Source organism: Phyllosticta citribraziliensis (assembly GCF_038025025.1).
Source record: "Phyllosticta citribraziliensis strain CPC 17464 chromosome Unknown J3D65scaffold_4, whole genome shotgun sequence".
NCBI lineage: Eukaryota > Fungi > Ascomycota > Dothideomycetes > Botryosphaeriales > Phyllostictaceae > Phyllosticta > Phyllosticta citribraziliensis.
Window position 1 is genome coordinate 950,070 of NW_027117341.1, and position 17,890 is coordinate 967,959.

The 17,890-nt window shown below is 56.4% G+C and overlaps 6 protein-coding genes across 6 annotated transcripts; 4 read left to right on the forward strand and 2 right to left on the reverse strand.

The window, feature by feature from the left end:
• Window positions 1-4,491, forward strand: J3D65DRAFT_657171 (armadillo-type protein). The gene is made up of 5 exons (XM_066802514.1): window positions 1-346; window positions 401-445; window positions 523-3,050; window positions 3,096-3,770; window positions 3,835-4,491. Exons 1-5 carry the CDS (start codon window positions 328-330, stop codon window positions 4,429-4,431), a joined length of 3,864 nt encoding a protein of 1,287 aa, XP_066656837.1. The 5' UTR covers window positions 1-327; the 3' UTR covers window positions 4,432-4,491.
• Window positions 4,492-6,055: 1,564 nt separating this feature from the next.
• Window positions 6,056-7,277, reverse strand: J3D65DRAFT_586453 (thiamine pyrophosphokinase; the record flags this gene model as incomplete). The annotated part of the gene is made up of 3 exons (XM_066797760.1): window positions 6,939-7,277; window positions 6,338-6,811; window positions 6,056-6,271 (listed from the first exon to the last, which is right to left on the reverse strand). The coding sequence occupies exons 1-3, from the start codon at window positions 7,194-7,196 to the stop codon at window positions 6,056-6,058; spliced, it is 948 nt and encodes a 315-aa protein (XP_066656838.1). The 5' UTR covers window positions 7,197-7,277.
• A 340-nt stretch (window positions 7,278-7,617) lies between these two features.
• On the forward strand, window positions 7,618-9,024 carry J3D65DRAFT_601640 (uncharacterized protein; the record flags this gene model as incomplete). Its single annotated transcript, XM_066798054.1, has 1 exon — window positions 7,618-9,024. The coding sequence occupies one exon, from the start codon at window positions 7,618-7,620 to the stop codon at window positions 9,022-9,024; it is 1,407 nt and encodes a 468-aa protein (XP_066656839.1).
• Window positions 9,025-9,830: 806 nt separating this feature from the next.
• J3D65DRAFT_284334 (protein-tyrosine phosphatase-like protein) lies at window positions 9,831-11,186 on the forward strand. Its single transcript, XM_066795102.1, has 2 exons — window positions 9,831-10,376; window positions 10,434-11,186. The coding sequence occupies exons 1-2, from the start codon at window positions 10,070-10,072 to the stop codon at window positions 11,081-11,083; spliced, it is 957 nt and encodes a 318-aa protein (XP_066656840.1). The 5' UTR covers window positions 9,831-10,069; the 3' UTR covers window positions 11,084-11,186.
• A 438-nt stretch (window positions 11,187-11,624) lies between these two features.
• On the forward strand, window positions 11,625-16,261 carry J3D65DRAFT_284465 (uncharacterized protein). Its single transcript, XM_066795104.1, has 3 exons — window positions 11,625-12,610; window positions 12,680-13,951; window positions 14,007-16,261. Exons 1-3 carry the CDS (start codon window positions 12,044-12,046, stop codon window positions 16,047-16,049), a joined length of 3,882 nt encoding a protein of 1,293 aa, XP_066656841.1. The 5' UTR covers window positions 11,625-12,043; the 3' UTR covers window positions 16,050-16,261.
• J3D65DRAFT_284450 (uncharacterized protein) lies at window positions 16,261-17,882 on the reverse strand. The gene is made up of 2 exons (XM_066795103.1): window positions 17,619-17,882; window positions 16,261-17,557 (listed from the first exon to the last, which is right to left on the reverse strand). The coding sequence occupies exons 1-2, from the start codon at window positions 17,773-17,775 to the stop codon at window positions 16,473-16,475; spliced, it is 1,242 nt and encodes a 413-aa protein (XP_066656842.1). The 5' UTR covers window positions 17,776-17,882; the 3' UTR covers window positions 16,261-16,472.
• Window positions 17,883-17,890: the final 8 nt, after the last annotated feature.

A 17,890-nucleotide genomic window follows, 5' to 3' on the forward strand; every position in this document is an offset into this window, starting at 1 on the left:
TTGGGCCTCGCTTAGCGACGTCACCGGCAACGAATCTTGAGGGCCGCACACCTCAGCACTGCGCTGCTGCGCTGCACCCACCAACCGCCCAAGCGCAACTTCCGTTCCGCCCTGCAAGGTACATCCGACCAACTCGAGTCAACCGCACACCAACCTCAGGTGCTTGCTCCAACACACTCCCTACTCGACCCTTCCGACAAATGCGATCGCGCTTCAAGCAATACCATCGCCCCTACTCCCATGAGAACTTGCCTCTAAAACCTCCCACCCTTTGGCCATCGACTGAGCACACCCCGCGGCAAACGGTCTTTGCACCCAAGCTCCGCCATGGAGCGTCAACGCAAGCGTACGCCGTGTGCCTTATCCCCTTTGCAAAGACTGCATCGCTGACTGACCGCAGGTGAGCTTCGCGAGCTCAACAACCGCGCCTGGGCCGGGGAGAAAGGTATGTGCACCGCCGCCTCATCGACTGCCATGCCGAGGGGCAATTCAGATTCGCTGACAATCATCGCACGCGGCCAGATGTTCTCAACGTCTCCGGATCGCTAGACTCATCCATGAAGAAGAATACCGCCTTCATCAAACGCCTCCGCACTGCCATCACCGCCGCCTCCAAGGACACATTCCTGACCGAGATTCGCTCTCTTTCGCTGCACAAGTACCTCTCGGAAATTATATCCGCCTGTTATGAGGGCCTCACAAGGCTCAAGTCGCCTGGCGAAATCGCGGCCGGTGTCGAAATTGTCAGCGCGCTGCACCAGCGCTTCGGGCCCCAGGAATTTACTGGTTACATGGGTTGGCATGTTGGGCGCGGCCTGGCGACACCGGACAAGGCACATTTGAAGGCTCTTCCCCTGGATGTAAAGGAAAAGGAAGAAAAGGACAGGCTGCAGAGACAGAGAGTCCTGTTGCGCGTCGCAACTGAACTTTGGCTGGTGGGAGTTTTGCGCTGCCTGGAGGATGTCGTCAGGCCGGAGGAGGCTGTAAAGGCCAAGGAGACTGCCAAGGGTGAGGGTAACGTCAAGAGCAGGGCCAATGGCGCTCGCGCCGACCACACCGACGCCGAGCCCTTTCCCCTGGAAGTGTTAAAAGATATGCTCGGTTATGACAGGGAGCACATCAATCTACCCCTGGTGGTTCTGTTTGTGAAGAGTTTCTCTTGGGATATTCTGGGCGTGAAGCTGGCTTCTACCGAGGGAAGGAAAACGGTCAACGAGGACGGCTCCACCAAGGACTCCTCTGGAAAGACGGATGAACAGCCCGAGGATCACGAAGACGACGCCACCTCCCAGGACCCGCCGATTATTGAATCTGCCGAGCTCCGGCAACGTTTCCGCAATATTCTCCAGCGCTATTTTGACGATGTCAAGGCGCACATTCTTCGCGACCAGGACAAGCTTGTCAGCCAGGGCAAACGCAATGCCGAGGCCTATATCAAATCGGGCGAAGTTTTTGAGGACCGCCAGGCCAACTACGAAAAGCAAGTCAAGACGCAGGAGAAGCTGGTCTCCAATGCGCAAGTCCTGGCAGATGCTCTTGGCGCTGATATGCCGGATTTGAAGGAGAAGGATCCCTCTTCCGGAACTGGTGATGGTTCCATTGGACTCGTCAAGACGGGAGAGTATCTGAGGGGTCAGGGAGAAGGCCCGGGAATATGGGAAGACGAAGATGAGCGTCGTTTCTATGAGAACCTCATCGATTTGAAGGACCGCGTCCCTGGAATTCTTTTGGAAGACGGCAAGAAGAAAAAGTCCGAGACAGACGACCAAGTGGGCAAGCGTGTCGATCCGGAGGCGCCCAAGGAGAAGGAGAAGGAGGAGAAGCCTGAACCAAAGTCTGCAGAGGACGAAAAGTCCACCGCCATCGCCAACAAGTCTATCGGTGCGCAAGTTGATGCGCTTCTAGCTCGTCTGCCCGAGTTCACAAACAAGGACCAGGTCGACGACACGGCGATTGAATTTTGCTTCCTCAACTCAAAGGCGTCCCGCAATCGCATGGTCAAGGCCGTTTCCGAAATTCCAAAGGGACGCTCGGATTTGCTTCCCCTCTATGCCAGGCTGGTTGCTACACTCGGGAGATACATGCCCGACGTCACTCAAGGTCTTGTCAACTATCTTGACGAGGAATTCCGCAGTCTCCAGCGCCGCAAGTCCAAGGATTTCCTTGGCCAAGTCCGTACGATGAACGTGCGCTACCTGGCGGAACTGACGAAATTCGGAGCCGTGCCAGAGCACGTCATCTTCCACTGCTTGAAGGTCAGTCTTGACGACTTCTCCCGGACCAACATTGAAATAATGTGCAATCTGTTGGAAAACTGTGGTCGCTACCTGCTGCGCAACCCGGAGACTGCTCCTCGCATGCACTCTTTCTTGGAGACTCTGCAGCGCAAGAAGACTGCTCAGCATCTCGGTCAACAAGAGCGCATGATGATCGAGAATGCCATCTACTACGTCAATCCTCCTGAGCGAGCCGCCATCGAGCAGAAGGAGAGGACTCCCATCGAACTTTTCCTCCGCAAGCTGGTGTACCTGGACCTGACGAAGCGCAGTCTTGACAAGATTGTGAAGCAGATTCGCAAGTTGCACTGGGAAGAAGACGAAGTCGTTGGCCTGCTCCACAAGATTTTCTCGAAGCCAGGGAAGATCAAGTACAGCAACATCCACCTCCTCGCCGTCATCTTGAGCTCCCTCCACAGACACCATTTGGACTTTTGCATCTCGGTGATTGACGACTTGCTTGAGAGCATCACATTCGGCCTCGAGCTCAACGAGTTCAAGTTCAACCAAAAGAGGATTGCTGAGGTCAAGTATCTGGGTGAGCTGTACGTGTACAAAATGGTCGACTCGCCGACCATTTTCGATGCGCTTTACAAGATTGTGACTTTTGGTCACCAAAGAGGCACGCCGACGCCCGGAGTGTACAATCCTTTCGACCCGCCAGATGATTTCTTTCGCATTCGGCTCGTCTGCAACTTGCTCGAAACTTGTGGAACGTACTACGACAAGGGCCAGGCCAAAAAGAAGCTCGATTTTTTCTTGACGTTTTTCCAGGTATGGTACTTTTTCTTCTGGGATTGGCGTTGCTAACTTTGGTAGTACTACATTCACACCAAGGACAACCTTCCCATGGACATTGAATTCATCGTTCAGGATGCATTTGCTCTGACCCGGCCACAATGGAAGCTTGCCACGAGTCTCGAAGACGCTGGCAACCAGTTTGCCGACGCCGTCAAGCAAAATTACGACAAGTCAGCCATCGGACAGAACGCAGAGCCAGACGAGATGGATGAAGAGTCTGGTTCCGACGATGGACAGGATGGAGACGACAAGGAAGATGAAGAAATCGAAGCTCGCAACGATGAAGCTTCCTCGGATGATGAGGCCGACGTTGGTCCCCCAGCAACAACTTGCACATTCATCACGCCAATTAGTGTGCTGATCACCATGCAGACGCCCGGCGAAGACGACCACGAGCCCGTCGAGCAACAATCCGACGAGGAGGAGCACATCATCGTCAAGCGCCCTGAAGACGAGCGTGATCCCGAGGCTGATGCCGACTTCGATCGCGAGCTCGCGAAGATGATGGCTGAGAGTCTCGATTCACGCAAGTTTGAGCGCAAGCCAATGTTTGATGTGCCGCTGCCCATGAAGCGGACGCGCGAAACGACCACGACGACGTTCAACGAGGAGAGCGGCGAGAAGCAGGCGAGCACTCCTGCCTCGGGAACCATGAAGTTCAGCTTGCTGAGCAGGAAGGGCAACAAACAACAGGTTTGCTCCTTTTTCTCTTTCATGTTATTTTTCGTGGATCTAATCGCTTTCTTTTTCTTTCTAGACCAAGGCCATCGACCTCCCGTCCGATTCCAGCTTCGCCGTGGCCATGCGCACGCAACAGGAAGCCGAGCGCGCTGAGCAGCAGCGCATCAAAAACCTCGTCCTGAACTACGACTTGCGGGATGACAACGAGACGGATGGTGAATTCGACCCCTTTCCCTTTCCGCCTATGGAGTCCAGGTCCAATGGACCACCTTCGTGGCAGAAACAGCAACCCCAGCTTCTTCGGCCCTGTTCCGACAACAGAAGAACACGCACTGATTCTCTTGGTAAAGGCCTCGACAAACAGCACAACCCGTACAATGTGCCCCGTATCGACAAGGCGAGCAACAATCGCAGCACGCAGCGCGCGCGCAAGCTGCAGTTGAGTGACGTTGACTGGTATGGCAAGAAATCTTCTTCAACGCGTTCATCTTCTTTCAACACGTCTGTCTCCGTGAACGGGGTTGGCAACAACAATGACGCCCCCGGAAGACTCAATGGAGACGACTTTCCCACTCTGCAGTCTGCAAAGCAACAGCCACTCCAGCACACAAGCAACGTCAGCTCCCATGCCAAGTTCCGGCGCAATGGACAGCCGCGCAAGACGAGAGCGTGAAGAGCTGGCGTAGAGAAATCTGCGGAAGCTGTTGCGACGACAACAACAACACCAACGACAAATCAACAAAGCACAACAAGAACGCAATGAGCTGATGTGATTGGGGGCCTCTTCCCCATGTTCTGCAGGACTTGATCAGCGACCCACTTCTAGCACATTGCTTGCTCGACTCGACCGACTCTGGCGACTATTGCGATGACGATGACCGGCGATCGATACGGAACGAACGACGAACGAACAAGACCTCTTTCGCAGACGACGACGACGACGACGACTATGATAGACGCACGCCCGTTGAACAAGACTTTCTTTCCAATCGTACCGATGCGGGCTGCGATGGGGTCGGGTGCCCGAGAAGGATGAGTACATGCAAAAGGCACCGACGGACACAAGAGCTACTGCATTTTTCTGGGCTGCTCGACATACATGGTCGCCTGTCTTAGCGCCTGACTGTTGTGCTGGCTCGCTGGCTCGCTGCGACCCCTTTCTTATCCGTCCTGTATGCGCAATGGCGGGCAAGCAAGCTGTGCAGCACGCTGTGGACCAAGCGCATACGTCCGGGTGGAGGAAGTGAGTATACGGCATGGACTGATGTCCAGTGGTGGTGGCGGTGCTTCCAGGGCTGCTACGAGTTCTACTGATCGCAGGCGGTCGACGGCGTGAGTAATCGATGGATGACTGGTGGTCGGATGTGTGGATGGAGACGGGTTTACGACGCATCTCTTCTATCTGCCATCTTACGCCAGATGGTCAAGTGTGGAGGGTTGCGGCGGTGGGTCAATTGTTTACTTGGTTGGATGAGCGAACGGGTGGCAGACTGGATGGATGGGTGGGTGGACAAGGGTGTCGGTGGCGCGCAAGAGAGCAGGTGCATGCATGGGTGGACGGATTGATCTGTCTATCCGTCCGCTCGGCTTGTCGTCACATCTGCTGCTTTCTTTGCTGCCAGGCGCCTTCATCTGCCTGCATGGCAGGTCTCCGTCTTTCTGTCGGTGTCGTCGAAGCGAGGCTCGTTGCTGAGCTGGGCTGAGCTGCCGTCCGCCCGTACCGGCTATTCCATCTAGACCAAATGACAGCCTGAATAATTGTTCTGCTTTACTGCTCGCGGAATGCGTGATTGGCCTGGGAGGTATCATACTCGATGTGGCAGATTTTGCTTCTGGCAGTTTTCCGTGTCTAATGTATGTCTTGACAAGGACCGCCTCTCGGTCCTTGGACAAACTGCGCTTCTACATGGATGATGTGGGATCTAACCAATTGTACGGCGCTGTAATTTTGGCTCAGATGCCATGAGAAAAAAGGAATGAAGTGAAAGGCTGCTATGACTATGCTACGCGAATCCACGCTGTGCTACGTTCCAATGTGCGTGTGGATGGTGCTGAAATGAGGAAAAGAGGTGCGCGCTGAGCATTCAAATCTACGCGAGTGTATGCAGGAAATGAGAAAGAAAGAAAATGTCTTGCGATCAGCGCTCATGCGTCCATCTAGTTTATCCAGTTGCGGGGTCTCCAAAATGCCGAACATCTCTTACAGCTCTCCAATGCTCGTCATGAACGTAGTCTCGTCGTCTTCTCTCTTTGAAAGAGACAATGCCGTAAGTGGGAGGGAACTAAAACATGGCAAATCAAGGAAGCTTCTCGGCCCTCTCGATCGTAAACAGCACCGCGGCAGTCGTCGCCACCTCGACGGTCGTGCTTTTGACGTGGTTGCTGGTGCTGACGTTGCCGTCGACGCTGGTCGGCCAGTCGGCCACGTCCCACTCGAGGCCCTTGGTCGAAATGACGGAGGGCCCAAAGGCGGGGAGGATGCCCACGTTCTCGGTGAAGTAGGGCTCCTCCTGCTCTGCATGTGGCTCGTTTGTCCGAACATCTTGAGCCGTTTCGGACGAAGATGGCGACGACTGGACGTGCAGATGCAGCTCATTGCGGCCGGCGGGTAGGATGAATGAGACGCTGCTCTCGGAAAAGAGCCACAGGCGGGTGTCCGGGTACGCCAGCTGCGTGCGGAGCATCTCGTAGAGAAGGCCGAGGCCCTGGTCAACGCGGCCACCCAGGGTGCAAAGGATGAGGATTTCACGCGTGGGTTGCGGCGGTGGGGTAGAGGGGTCGGAGAACGAGGCAGGGGAAGGGGATTCGGATGGTTGCAATGAAGGAGCAGCAGAGGTCAGGCGGCCAGGGGTAGAAGAGGGGGCGGGCGACGGAGAGGGGGATGGGTAGGGGAGGGGGGCGGCGGGTACGGCGGCCATGATTTTCGTGATGGCCTTGCCGAAGTCGGTCGAATACTGGTCTCGGTCGCGTGAGATGGGCACACCACGGGCAGCATAGTAGGCGCGGACAGAGGGCCTCAGGGAGTCAAGGTCGCCGTGGATTTCAGAGGGGAGCTGGGTTGCAAAGTATAAAGTCAGCAGACGTGGGCAGACAGGGTTGCGGAGGACAAGACAGGGGAGGGGGGCGCGCGAGCCATGGTCCTGGGTCAGGTCTGAAGCAGAGCACAAAGGAGCAACTCACAAACTGGTCGCGTCGCGTGTCATGGTCGCCAAAGGTGTCATACAGACGGTTGGCGCCGCCGTCGGCGCAGATGCGGTAGGCCGTGTGGGCCCACAAGCGCTCTAGCACGTCGACGGAAGAGACGGGCTGATTCAGGATGAGCAAGGCCGGTTTCGTTTGCTGGTGCGGCGGCGGGAGAGGGTCGAGGGGGCGGAGGGTGGCAGCGGAGGGGGACGAGGGCGTGCGGGCCAGGAAGCGGGCGGGGCAGAAGGGGTTCATAGCGAATTGAAGTCGTGGGTGGTGATGTCGGTTGGCGGTCCAGGTCCAGAGTTGAGTGATTGAGTGAAGGGAAGAGAGGGTTGGTTGGACTATGGTGCCGTGACATGACGCGCGAAGGAAAGAAAAGCGTCGGAGCCCGTGACACGCAAATCCGGGGTCGGCCGCTAGCCGCTTTGGGCCGTGGGCAGATTACTCCCAGTACGTCACCGCCTACTCTGATACATGCCACGCTCCAACAATCAATATAGACTTTGTCTTCCCCTGCCCACCTCATCTCACCCAACCCCCCCATCCTCCTCCTCCAACTCCACTACTACTACACCGTTGCACCACTACCGCCAATGCCGAACTCCTGCTTCAACCCACTCTCCTCAGCCCTACACTAGATCTGTCTGCCGGCACCACCACCACTCTGCCCACCATGTCTGCAAGCCTCCAAGTCCCAGGCCAGGCCGATTCCACTCGCTCTCCGACTCTGCTGCCTTCACCCTCCAGACGCTATCACCAACATGTCGTGTCCGCCTTTTCCTTCTCATCCGAAGAGGACGACGATATGCCGCTCGACGACGAGCCTGACTCTGAGATGGATGCCACCTACCGCTATAGCATCACGGCAGCTTTGGCTGCTGCAACCCAAGACTCGCTGAACGACTCACCAAGTGTGCCCGGGGAAGACTTGCCCATTCGCCGAACGTCCCGCATCCACCTCTCCAACAGCAATCACGAGCCCTTCAGGCTTCAGAGCCCAAAGAAGCGTTGGCAAAGACACCGACCCAGCCATCCCTCGATCAACTCTCGGAGCTTCTTGCACCTCGAACAGGACAGCGAGTATGGGCTCCTTGCTCTTGTCCCAGCACCAGCTGTTCAACCGGAGCTCTCTGCTGACCAGCTTCTCAGGCTCAACTCCAACGGACCCCCCTCGGAACCTCTCTCGCCTCGCTCACAGCCGAAGTCTGACCCGCCGTCAGCAACCATTCCAGAGATACCCACCATCGCGCCTCGCTTCGCCTTTCCGGCTCCTCCGGGATTCCACAAGCCCATCTTCTCTCCTCTCACCGATAATCAGTGGGTCGACTCCCTGCAACCATCGCCCGGCCCCTATTCCGATGGAAGCCCCTGGAGCGGCGCCGTCTTCGACGACGACTATGAGTGCTCGCCTCGCAACAGCCGGTTCCCGGCTCACGGCAGGCCGTCGTCCTTGACCCTGGGTGGCACTCATCCGAATGCCATTTTTGCCGCTCTCGGAAACCACGAAACCGGTCCGGAACAGGCAATGGATGACGTCCCCGCCCCCCGACGTCCGGCGCTGGCCATGGCGGGCGTGGCGCGACCAGCAACCGTCTACCATACACCACCACAGAGCAACTCACAAAGCAACTCGCAGAGCAATTCTCATCAAAATTCGCCACGCAGCCAGACGCCCAGCCCAAGGTCTCATAGTGTGCATCAAGCCAGTGCCTCGCGGGCCGAGGTTGAAAACGCAAGCGACGCAGCGGACGAAGCGCACAGCCCAGCCTCGACAGCTTCGCCCACTGAAACCAAAGTCGATTCGGCCACGGACGCCAATGAAACTGATGGCGAGGACCGTGCCACGACACCTACTCCCGCCCGTCGGCGCCGGTGTGTCTCGATGCTGAGTCCTGCGCAACGGGCGCGAGTAGGCATCAGCATTCACAAGGGCGAGGGGCTGTTGGAGTGGGCGCGACCGTTGCTGGAGATGGACTTGAACGGCATGGACCGACGGTCGAGCGTAAGCAAGTTGGCCGGGCCTAGCATGAGGATGCCTGAGACGAGCAAGAGGGCGAAAAGAGCAAGCGCGTTCATATAGCGACGGTGTGCGCGACACCAACATGTCCCCGGTATTTCCAGGTCCACCAGCCGCGAAATCCTTCCTAGTCGAAGGCTACAATGCGGAAGCAGTCTAGAAGGCGGCTTGGGCGTTTTTCCGCACGGCAAAATGGAGTGCCCAGGTGGTTTCCGGAACAGAGCCAAGCAGTCGACACGTTTCTTTCTCGTCTCGTGGAGCTAGACCGTTTGATGGTTGGAACAGGACTGGATGTCTTGAAGTCGGTCTCGGATTTCCTTGATAATTACATCTGGCAATTGTTGAGTTTTGCAAGCAGAATTCTTGGTAAATAATCCAACGAGGACGAGTCGAGCCGAGTCAAGCCATGTAAAGATTGTTAGCTGTACCGTACGATACCACCATGCATCAATCAAGGGTGCTTGGGAGCCCTGGAGGCTTGCCGAGTCAAATCTGACGGACACGGGGTTGCGAGGCCAGGCTTGAGCTTCGAAGGTTCTATTGGCGTTCGACGTGAATAATGTGAGGGTTTGAATGCGAGGGCGGGACGATGGAAGTGTCGGGAGTGATGGATGATGGGAATTGGACATGGCAGTTGGATGGACGAGGCGAGGCCGGGGGCCAGGGCCAGGGCCAGGGGCAGGGCCAGGCCTCCCTGTGTCTGTGTCGGGCGGAAGCAGGTCCGCCGCGCGTAGACTCAGGTCCGACCTTCGACTTCGACTTCGACCCTGCTGCTCACTGGCCTACCTCGCTCGTCTGGCTCTCAATTCAATTCCCAACTGAGCTGAATTCGCATGTCCATTCTGCTCGCTCTGGACCGCGCCATGTGAAGCTGCTCCCACGGTCTAGGTGTTGTGCACCTCGCAGGCTCCCCAACGCAACCAACCACCACTCGTCGCTCAACTTTCGCTCATCTTCCCGCCGCGCGCCGGCAACCTACCTAGGTACATGTACCTTGCCTACCTTCGTGCTTATCGACCTTCGACGCTTCCAGCCGCCCTGACTTTTCCATCCACCGTCACCTCGCTTCGCCCCCATCTCCTCCGCCCGCTGCTCCTGCTCGGGCACCATGTCCATGATAGAAGAGGTTGCCCTCTCTGACACCAGTTCCACTTTTCGCCGCGCCGGGTCCAACGAATACGCCTTTCGCGTACCTACGCCTCCGCGCATCATCATACCGCCCCCGGCCCACAACCTCGTCGAAGCCCTCGAAAGCCACCGCGTAACAAAGGTCGAAGCCATCGACGACACCGGCCCCGACGTCAGCTTCCTCGCTTCCATCAACGATGGCGAACTGCCGACGCAGGGCGCTGGCCTCGATTGGACCTATGAAAAGCGCCGCGACGCCCAGATGGTCATGCCCTACATATATCTAGGTACGTGAGCATACTTCAAACGCCTGTCTTGAGGTGCTAACCGCTTTTTGTCCTCAGGTCCTCACAATGCCGCCAAGAACCGCGACTTTTTGTCTCAGGAAAAGATTACCATGCTCCTCGCCGTAAAGCACGCCGGCACCCCCGTCAATGCCGCTGCGCGCGTCGCCAACGAAATGGGAATCGTCTTCCAAACCGTCCAGGTCCGTGGCTCTCAGGACTTGATCGCCTCGTTTCCACAAATCACCCGCATCATCAATACCCACCTCGCCCAGGTCCAAGAACGCGTGCGCAACGGAGAGCTGCCTTTGCAGCATGGCACGGTCCTTGTCTTCTGCGAGTCCGGCAACGAGAAGTCGGCGGCCGCCGTGGTCGCTTGGATGATGGAAATGTTTGACCTAGACTTTCTGCGGGCAATGCAATTCGTGCAGTGTCAGCGCTTCTGCGTAAACTTTGACGACAGCCTCAAGATTGTATTACAAACGTACGGAGACATCTTGGACGCGCGGCGGCAGGTCGCGGCGGCAAAGCAAGGGACGGCGCTGGTCGCAAATCCGGTCGGTGGATCTACTCATGGGGCATACCATCAAGTTGGCTCCAAGCGGACCATCGAAGACGAAGACGACGATATGGAAATGGTGTATGCGCCATCGGACGACGTGTTGCGTTTTCAAGGCCGGGACTACGTGCCCTTTGAGAGCGTCGACTGAGCACGACATGACCAACTGGGATCGAGCGAGCACCGTAGGCCTGGAACCGAGCGTTACGCATGGGAATTCCCAAATGTTCAGTGTCTACTTGAACATACCCGAAGGGCGCCTGGTGGCTGTTCTTGTGCGCCGTCCAGGCGCGAAGACGCCGCAGGGGCCACTACATCAGACCGAGGACCATTACCTTGGAGGCATGGTCACTGTGGATGATGGATATGACACCGAATCGACATGCCACGCAATACCCAGAGGCGTTTTTGGGGCTTTGGGGGAATAGGCGTAGTATAGTCTCACCTTTTTTTTTAGCAGGCACAATCATCCAACTGCTACTTCCTCTTTGGGTTCGTGAACCGTTCTTTGCTTCTTTCCTTTTTCGGCTGTCTGTGTCTCCTTCTGCGATACAACGTCTACATTACTCAAATTCCTCTACATTCGCACGGTTCCTGATCTTTGTTTGGCCAAGGGAGCCGCATATCCTTGATTTTCGGTCATACTTCCTCGGAGCAGCCATTACGAAGGGCATCAGCTACTTGCGCGAACGGAAAAGAGCAGGGAGGCCACCATCTTCTAGGATCACTGAATTGGTGTTAAATTGAGTTGCCTGGAATCGCCATCCGACTGGTAGCTGTCATGTCCACTTCCAAGCGAGATACAAAGGCTGATTTTCAGTCACTTCACCCGTGTCCGTGAAGACACCCGAGACTTTGGTCGAGTCGACATTAGAAACGAAGACGCTCCGACGCCAACAATTCACCACCCAGTTACGTCGCCTGTCTCCTCTTCTTCAGCCTTCACCTCGACCTACCCAGCTCGCTGCAACTTGCGTCAGCCATCATTTGCAGTCTCTCGCTGTGGTCCTGCGATATCCACTACACACACCTTTCAACCTCGCGGATATCTCCATCATCACAACACCTTCGGCCCGTCAAGAGTGCAACATTCACAACAAATACATCGGTTATGCATTTGCGCGCCCCAGCCTCCCGGCGCAGACCAAAGCGCCTCCTCGATGAGCTTGAAGAGTCTGATGGATTCATGCCAAGCGCCTATGCCACAGATGCCTCCACGAGATCCACTCGCTCAGCGCATCCCGTCAGGACAATCGATCCACGACTTCGTCCTGCTTTTCCGCCGCCTTCCAAGCCCTTCAATCCGAATCTTCCGCCTGCCCCGTTTCCCAGTCTCCCAGTCGACAAACCAGGTCCATTTCCAGATGCGACGTCACAAGATCAGCAACCGCAACAGCAAACTGACACTACCGGAGCGGACGCGGGACGGCATGATGGCGCCGCATCTTCAAAAATACTCGTCGCAGTCCTTCGGTATAGAGCCCCGATAGAGGAAGACACAATGGATCCTGAGGAAATGACCCTGGTCCAATTGGTTAGAAGGGAGTACAACATGCGGGTTAGCGAGCGCCGATTGTACCCAGCTGGCGGTAAATCGCCTGCGTTTCGGAGCCTATCTGGCTTGGCTCCGCACAGTGCTTGTTCACAGCTTAAGGATATAACAGAGGACAATCCTAGGGTAAGTGGATTTTGGAGCCTCTCCGTGCATCACTATCTTGCTAACTTAAGCCTCTGTGCAATGTATCAGGCTTTCAAGGAGCTCCACCCGCTGATGCGCGCAACCATCATCGTAAACATCCTATCCGAGTCTTTGAGGGTGGAACCTGAAGTAGACATCTTATGGCCAATCCTTCTTCTGCTTCAGACTCAGCGTTCGACCTTGTATGGCGACCTGAACTACGTCGTCGACCTGGTTCTGGAAGACAAGTATCCGTACATACTTAACGACCTACAAGCAGAGATGAGTTATGCAAAGAACTTCCTCGAGCAGCACAGGCTCCCGACTCGCTTCCTGTACGCCTTCAAACTTGAGGACATCAAGGCAGTGCTTGAAATTCCCGATGCCACTTTCGCGGTTCCAATACCAAGCCCAAACCCAAGTATTGACATCAAGGACTTCGTCCCTAACTTTGAGCCACCGATAGTGCCTGATACCACACTCGATCTATCTGATGAGGTCAGTCAAGATTTGTTGTTCAGTGGACCAAATCTTCAGATTGCCACAGAGGCTGCCATGAAGCGCTCAGACCCCGGAACTCCAAGGGCTGCAGAGCACACCGTTGCCCGTGGTACTTCGTCGCCACTGGGCCAATCGCTTTCTCCTTCGAAAACACGTCAGCCCAAGGAAGACTCCGTCATTCCACGCAGCAGTGAAGCTCCCGAAGCCGCCAACGCTGAGGAGACTTTTGCCACCAGTGCGTTGCCTTTCCGTTCAATCGAATCTAAAGTCAACATGGTAACGACCACTGCCGCCAATATGACACTATCCGATTCAATCGAACCCGAATTCAACATTGAGGCTGCTGATGCGGCCACTGCGATGGACATCGATGCCGTGAGAAGGATATTCAGAAGCCAAATTGAGCCAGAGGTCGACCAGGAGGCGTCAATCACTGATCCAGTCCGCGATGAAGTCGACAAGGAAGCTATAATGCCAAACGAAAAAGATGAGGACTGGTTCGAAGAGCTGCCTTCCCCCATTCTTCGAGGAATGGACCTTTCAATGCAACCCGGCCTCGCGCCCAAGTCCTCTTTTGATACGAGCTTTGCGGATGCGGTGCGCAATGATGAAAGGTTTGAGGACCTCTTTCCCGATCTGGACGGCCCGCCGTCTTTAAAAACCTCAGGCCTTCAACAAGCTTCTGATGCCGAACCCTCGACGCAGAATGGCGTGGCTAGACCGTCTGAAAAGATTACTGCTGCCGTTGACTTCACAGACATATTTTCTGAAGTTGCGGATCAACAGACGATGCTCAAGTACAATCTGGTTTTGAACCATCTTTTGGGCCTGGGCGAAGAGGTGAGTGCGATACAGGAAAGAGAAACAAGACTGTCCATACTGACCGTTGACGCAGATCCGAGAAGCGACTTTGAGGGAGTCGCAAGGCATTCCGATGAGAGGCGGCGAAGACATGAACATTGCCATCGAACTATGCGACCGCATGGACATTGTTGGGGAGGAAACGCCCCAGGACTCGTCCGGTCTTTCTTTCCGTTTCGCGGAGCTACTCCCAGCGGTCAACAACACCACACCTGTGGGTAGTTCTCGATTCCTAACCGGTTATTTCCCACGCTCACTCCGTTCCCTGCCTCCGCGCTTCGCCCTTCCGCGGCGCCCGTCAAGTGGAGACTGGTACGGAGTCGACCCATCCGCATTGCAACGCGGACTCAACTCTTCACCTGCTACGATCGCAGCTTCCGATCCGGACCCCTCACCCGGTTTACTACTTCCGTTCACACGTCCATCGCAGCCGTTTGAATCACGGACTTCATCGCGCAAAGGCATGCCCTTGGCGAGAATGACCATGAACGGCAACAGCACACCTCGGCGAGTCCGTCACCAGGAACCTCCTTCTTCGGGTGCCACCATTCCAATGGCCGACTCGAACCCTTCTCCTGGTATTCTTTTGCTGCACAACCAACAAACACCCCACCGTCGCCAACAAGCCCGCCGGCGTCAGAAGCCTACAGCCTCGCCACTGAAGCACGTCACAACTTCTCACCAACCATCAAAAATGTGCTCGTCTTCTTCTTCGTCTTCGTCCTCCGAATCATCATCAACCCCCGAGCCTCCCGTGCCCAAGTCCGAATTTTTGAGCGAGCACAACTCGGCGCCACCACTGGCAGCTTTTCGTTTCCGCCCAGACTCATCCAACAAGCCTCTGTCCGAAACGACTCTTGTCGTCTCCAACAGTGGACGCGATACTGGCTTGGCTAGCGTTCGCACCACGAAACCCAGTCAGGCCCAAAAGAGCAAAAAGAACAGCAAAGACTTGCGTCTAAGCTCTGCATCTCTGGACAGCGCAGGAACGGTGCTGCCAATTTCAGCGCCTGGTTACGGCAACATACGCTTGCCTGACCGCAACGCAATCGAGAGCGGGCCGAGGACTGCGCCGCTGCCTTCGACACTTTTTGTTGAGGCTTGGGCTGCGGAACAGAGGGCCAAAGCCATTGCCAATCGCTCGTCTGTCGCCCCAGTGGTCTCAAACGGCAACAGTGGCTTTCATCCCATGCACCCCATGATGCTACCTCCACTCCGCGCTGGCCCAGCCTCTGCACCACCGACGCCTAGAAAGAAGAGCATTCTCACGAAGGAGAGCCTCGAGGAGAGCAATAACGGCGGAAAGTGTGTCGAGCAAATCTCTAGGAGGAGGCGCGGGGGCGGCAAGAACATGGACTTGGTGCGAAGGTTGTCCGCTGGGAGCCTGGAGAGGGAGCCAATGCTGAGTGGCGTTGATCTGCCACGCTCACGGGCACCAGACTCATCGTCTACTCATGAGTCCCGTGGAGAAAGTGGTGCTCCGGCTCCCGAAGTTGCGAGTGGTGTTGGTAACAGTGCCTCGAACCCTCAACGCGCTGGGGCTGCGACTCCGGGAAACAGTGCATTTGGAGACGAGGACTACGGCGAGCAGACTGCAGACGATGGCAAGTCTCCATTCGACAGCCTAGGCCCAGTTAGCAGCGGCGGCAGTAGTGGAGATGAGGAGTTTATCCGCCAGCAACTAATCGACAAGGAAGCCGAGCAGCGGCGGCAGGCTGTCCCTGATTACGCTCCTTTCCCTCCTTACCCACCCTGGCACAACGCCACCCGCGAGAGCGCTTCCGTCCACACTACTCCTGCGCCCAAAAGACACCGCTCCAGCTTTTCCCTCAATGCGGCGGGCGAGATTCAATTCGATTCGCCTTCTGTACGCAGCGCGCTCAGCCCATTTCGTCCGCCACGGCCGCCGGGCGAGGAGACGACGCCGGGAATCACGGCGCCGCCGATCAGGCTCGGGAGGAAGAGGTCGTTAAGTCAATACTTGGAGGGTTCGGAGAGTCTTGGTGATGGTGGAGCAGGTGGAAGTGGGACTGAAGACGTGACCCGTTGGGCTGTGAAGCGGGAGGAAGTGGAGTAGTTGCGTCAGATGAGTTGAGTCATCATTATTTGGTCGTTGGGGGTCTATCAGGAGGTTTTGGAAAGTGGAGGCTGAGGAGCGAAACTACGGGTGGGCTTCTAGGACAAAGCGATAGACGTTGGAATTTTGGGGCGCGGATCGATGAGCAGTGAGTACTAGAAAATGCCAGAAGCGACCCTCTTTCTGGAAATGCCTGCTAGCGACGGGGATCGAGCACATGTGGCACTTTGCTCCAGGCAGGGTGATGTGCCATGCAAATGAGACGCAGGCAAAGGAAAGTTTTTGTTCATTGGTCTTGTTCATACTGTTGAAAACGAAATTCCCTCCAGAGCGATTGATCTGTTCCGTAAATCATGCCAGCCGTTGAATGCCAGATACCTCATGCCTACATGTATAACACCACACTTCGCCATCGTAACATCTTTAGAAAAAGTCAAACTTCAAGCTCTCCGCTCTCTGTTCTCCGCCCTTGTTGCCGTTGGCCTTGCCGCCATTCCCGCCCTTCACACTGCCCGCCACGCTGCCTGCTCCTTTCTTCGACTGCGCCGTGTACATCTTCATAAAATCGACGCCTCCATTCTCGCTCTTGGGAGGACCGCCTCTGTCTGCAAGGAAGTCGTAGCCCCCTTTCGCGGCACCGACCCCCTTGTTGACTGCCCCCGTGCCGGCCTTTGCTGCGCCCCCAACGGCACCAGCGCCCTGCTTCGCGCCAGCCCCGACACCGTTGGTCAGGTTTGTCGTCGCCTTCGTCGGCCTCGACGCAGACGAGATCTTGACTTTGCCGTCGGGCGTCCGCGCGCTGAACGGCACGGGCGACTTGTTGTTGTTGGCATTGTACATGGGCTTCGGTGCCGTCGGTTGCGCGTTCTCCTTGTTCGCCTCGCCGCCGGCACCCTTTGTTGCAGCTTTGCCGTCGCCTGCTACGCTCTTCGCTGCGTTGGATGTGGGCTTGATGTTGCCCTTGCCGGCAGCGTCGCCGCCTGCTGCTGCCTTGCGAGGTGTTCGGTTGACTGTGGGTTTGCCGAGCGCACCCCCATTAGCGGGCGCGGGCAGAGCCGCTATCGGGCTCGCATTCTTCTTCTTCTCCTTTTCTTCGTTGAGTTTGATGCCTCGCAGCTTTGCCAGCTGCCCTTTGCTTAGGCCTTGCGCAGCGTTGGTGGCGGTGCGTGGCGCCGGGAGCGCTTTCTTGACACCGCTGGACGGAAGACCCTTCTTGGGCGCCGGAGCCTCGATGGCCTTTGTGTCCGTATTGCTCCTCTTCTGCTGCGGGCGAGCTCGTTTATTGGCGCCTTTTGTCGGACCAGGCGCTGGCAGTGCCTTGACGTTGGGCTTGTTCGGCGCAGGCAACGCTTTGAGCGCCTTCGTGGGGAATTCTTTGGTCGGGAAAGGTTTCGTTTGGAACACTGGCCGACTGCCCTTGGGAGCATCCGACGCGGCTGTGGCGGTTGTGACGCCGTTGCCGTAAGACCGGATCCAGTTGCCGTAGCGGTCGATGTAGCCTTCGATACCTATGGTACCATGTTTTAGCACACCGTTAGAGTTGGACGGGGCTACCCAGAGATGGCATACCATCACCAACTGATCGGCCGCTCGCCTCAATCAAATCTCCTGCGCTGATGACCACGTCTCCAACGACTCGGCCGCCGGTCGTGACGGCGTACATTGCAACTCCTTGGGCGACATCTTGGATTTTGTTTTGTATCATGCCCTGAATGAAGCCAGCCATCTTGAAGAGGAAGTCTTATAGTGAGGTTGGTCTTTCAGGGGAATCGTAGAGAATATATCAGGCGAAGGCCTTTCCAAGCCGCTGATACTCAAACAGGAAGTTCTTTTGGTCGTGT

Coding starts and splice junctions, on each gene's coding strand:
- J3D65DRAFT_657171 (XM_066802514.1), top strand. Junction 446..522: donor CGCCTGGGCCGGGGAGAAAG/GTATGTGCACCG, acceptor GCACGCGGCCAG/ATGTTCTCAACGTCTCCGGA. Junction 3,771..3,834: donor GGAAGGGCAACAAACAACAG/GTTTGCTCCTTT, acceptor TTTTCTTTCTAG/ACCAAGGCCATCGACCTCCC.
- J3D65DRAFT_284334 (XM_066795102.1), top strand. CDS start 10,070: ATGTCCATGATAGAAGAGGTTGCCCTCTCTGACACCAGTTCCACTTTT. Junction 10,377..10,433: donor CATGCCCTACATATATCTAG/GTACGTGAGCAT, acceptor TTTTGTCCTCAG/GTCCTCACAATGCCGCCAAG.
- J3D65DRAFT_284465 (XM_066795104.1), top strand. CDS start 12,044: ATGCATTTGCGCGCCCCAGCCTCCCGGCGCAGACCAAAGCGCCTCCTC. Junction 12,611..12,679: donor TAACAGAGGACAATCCTAGG/GTAAGTGGATTT, acceptor GCAATGTATCAG/GCTTTCAAGGAGCTCCACCC. Junction 13,952..14,006: donor TTTTGGGCCTGGGCGAAGAG/GTGAGTGCGATA, acceptor CCGTTGACGCAG/ATCCGAGAAGCGACTTTGAG.
- J3D65DRAFT_284450 (XM_066795103.1), bottom strand. CDS start 17,775: ATGGCTGGCTTCATTCAGGGCATGATACAAAACAAAATCCAAGATGTC. Junction 17,558..17,618: donor CGGCCGATCAGTTGGTGATG/GTATGCCATCTC, acceptor ATGGTACCATAG/GTATCGAAGGCTACATCGAC.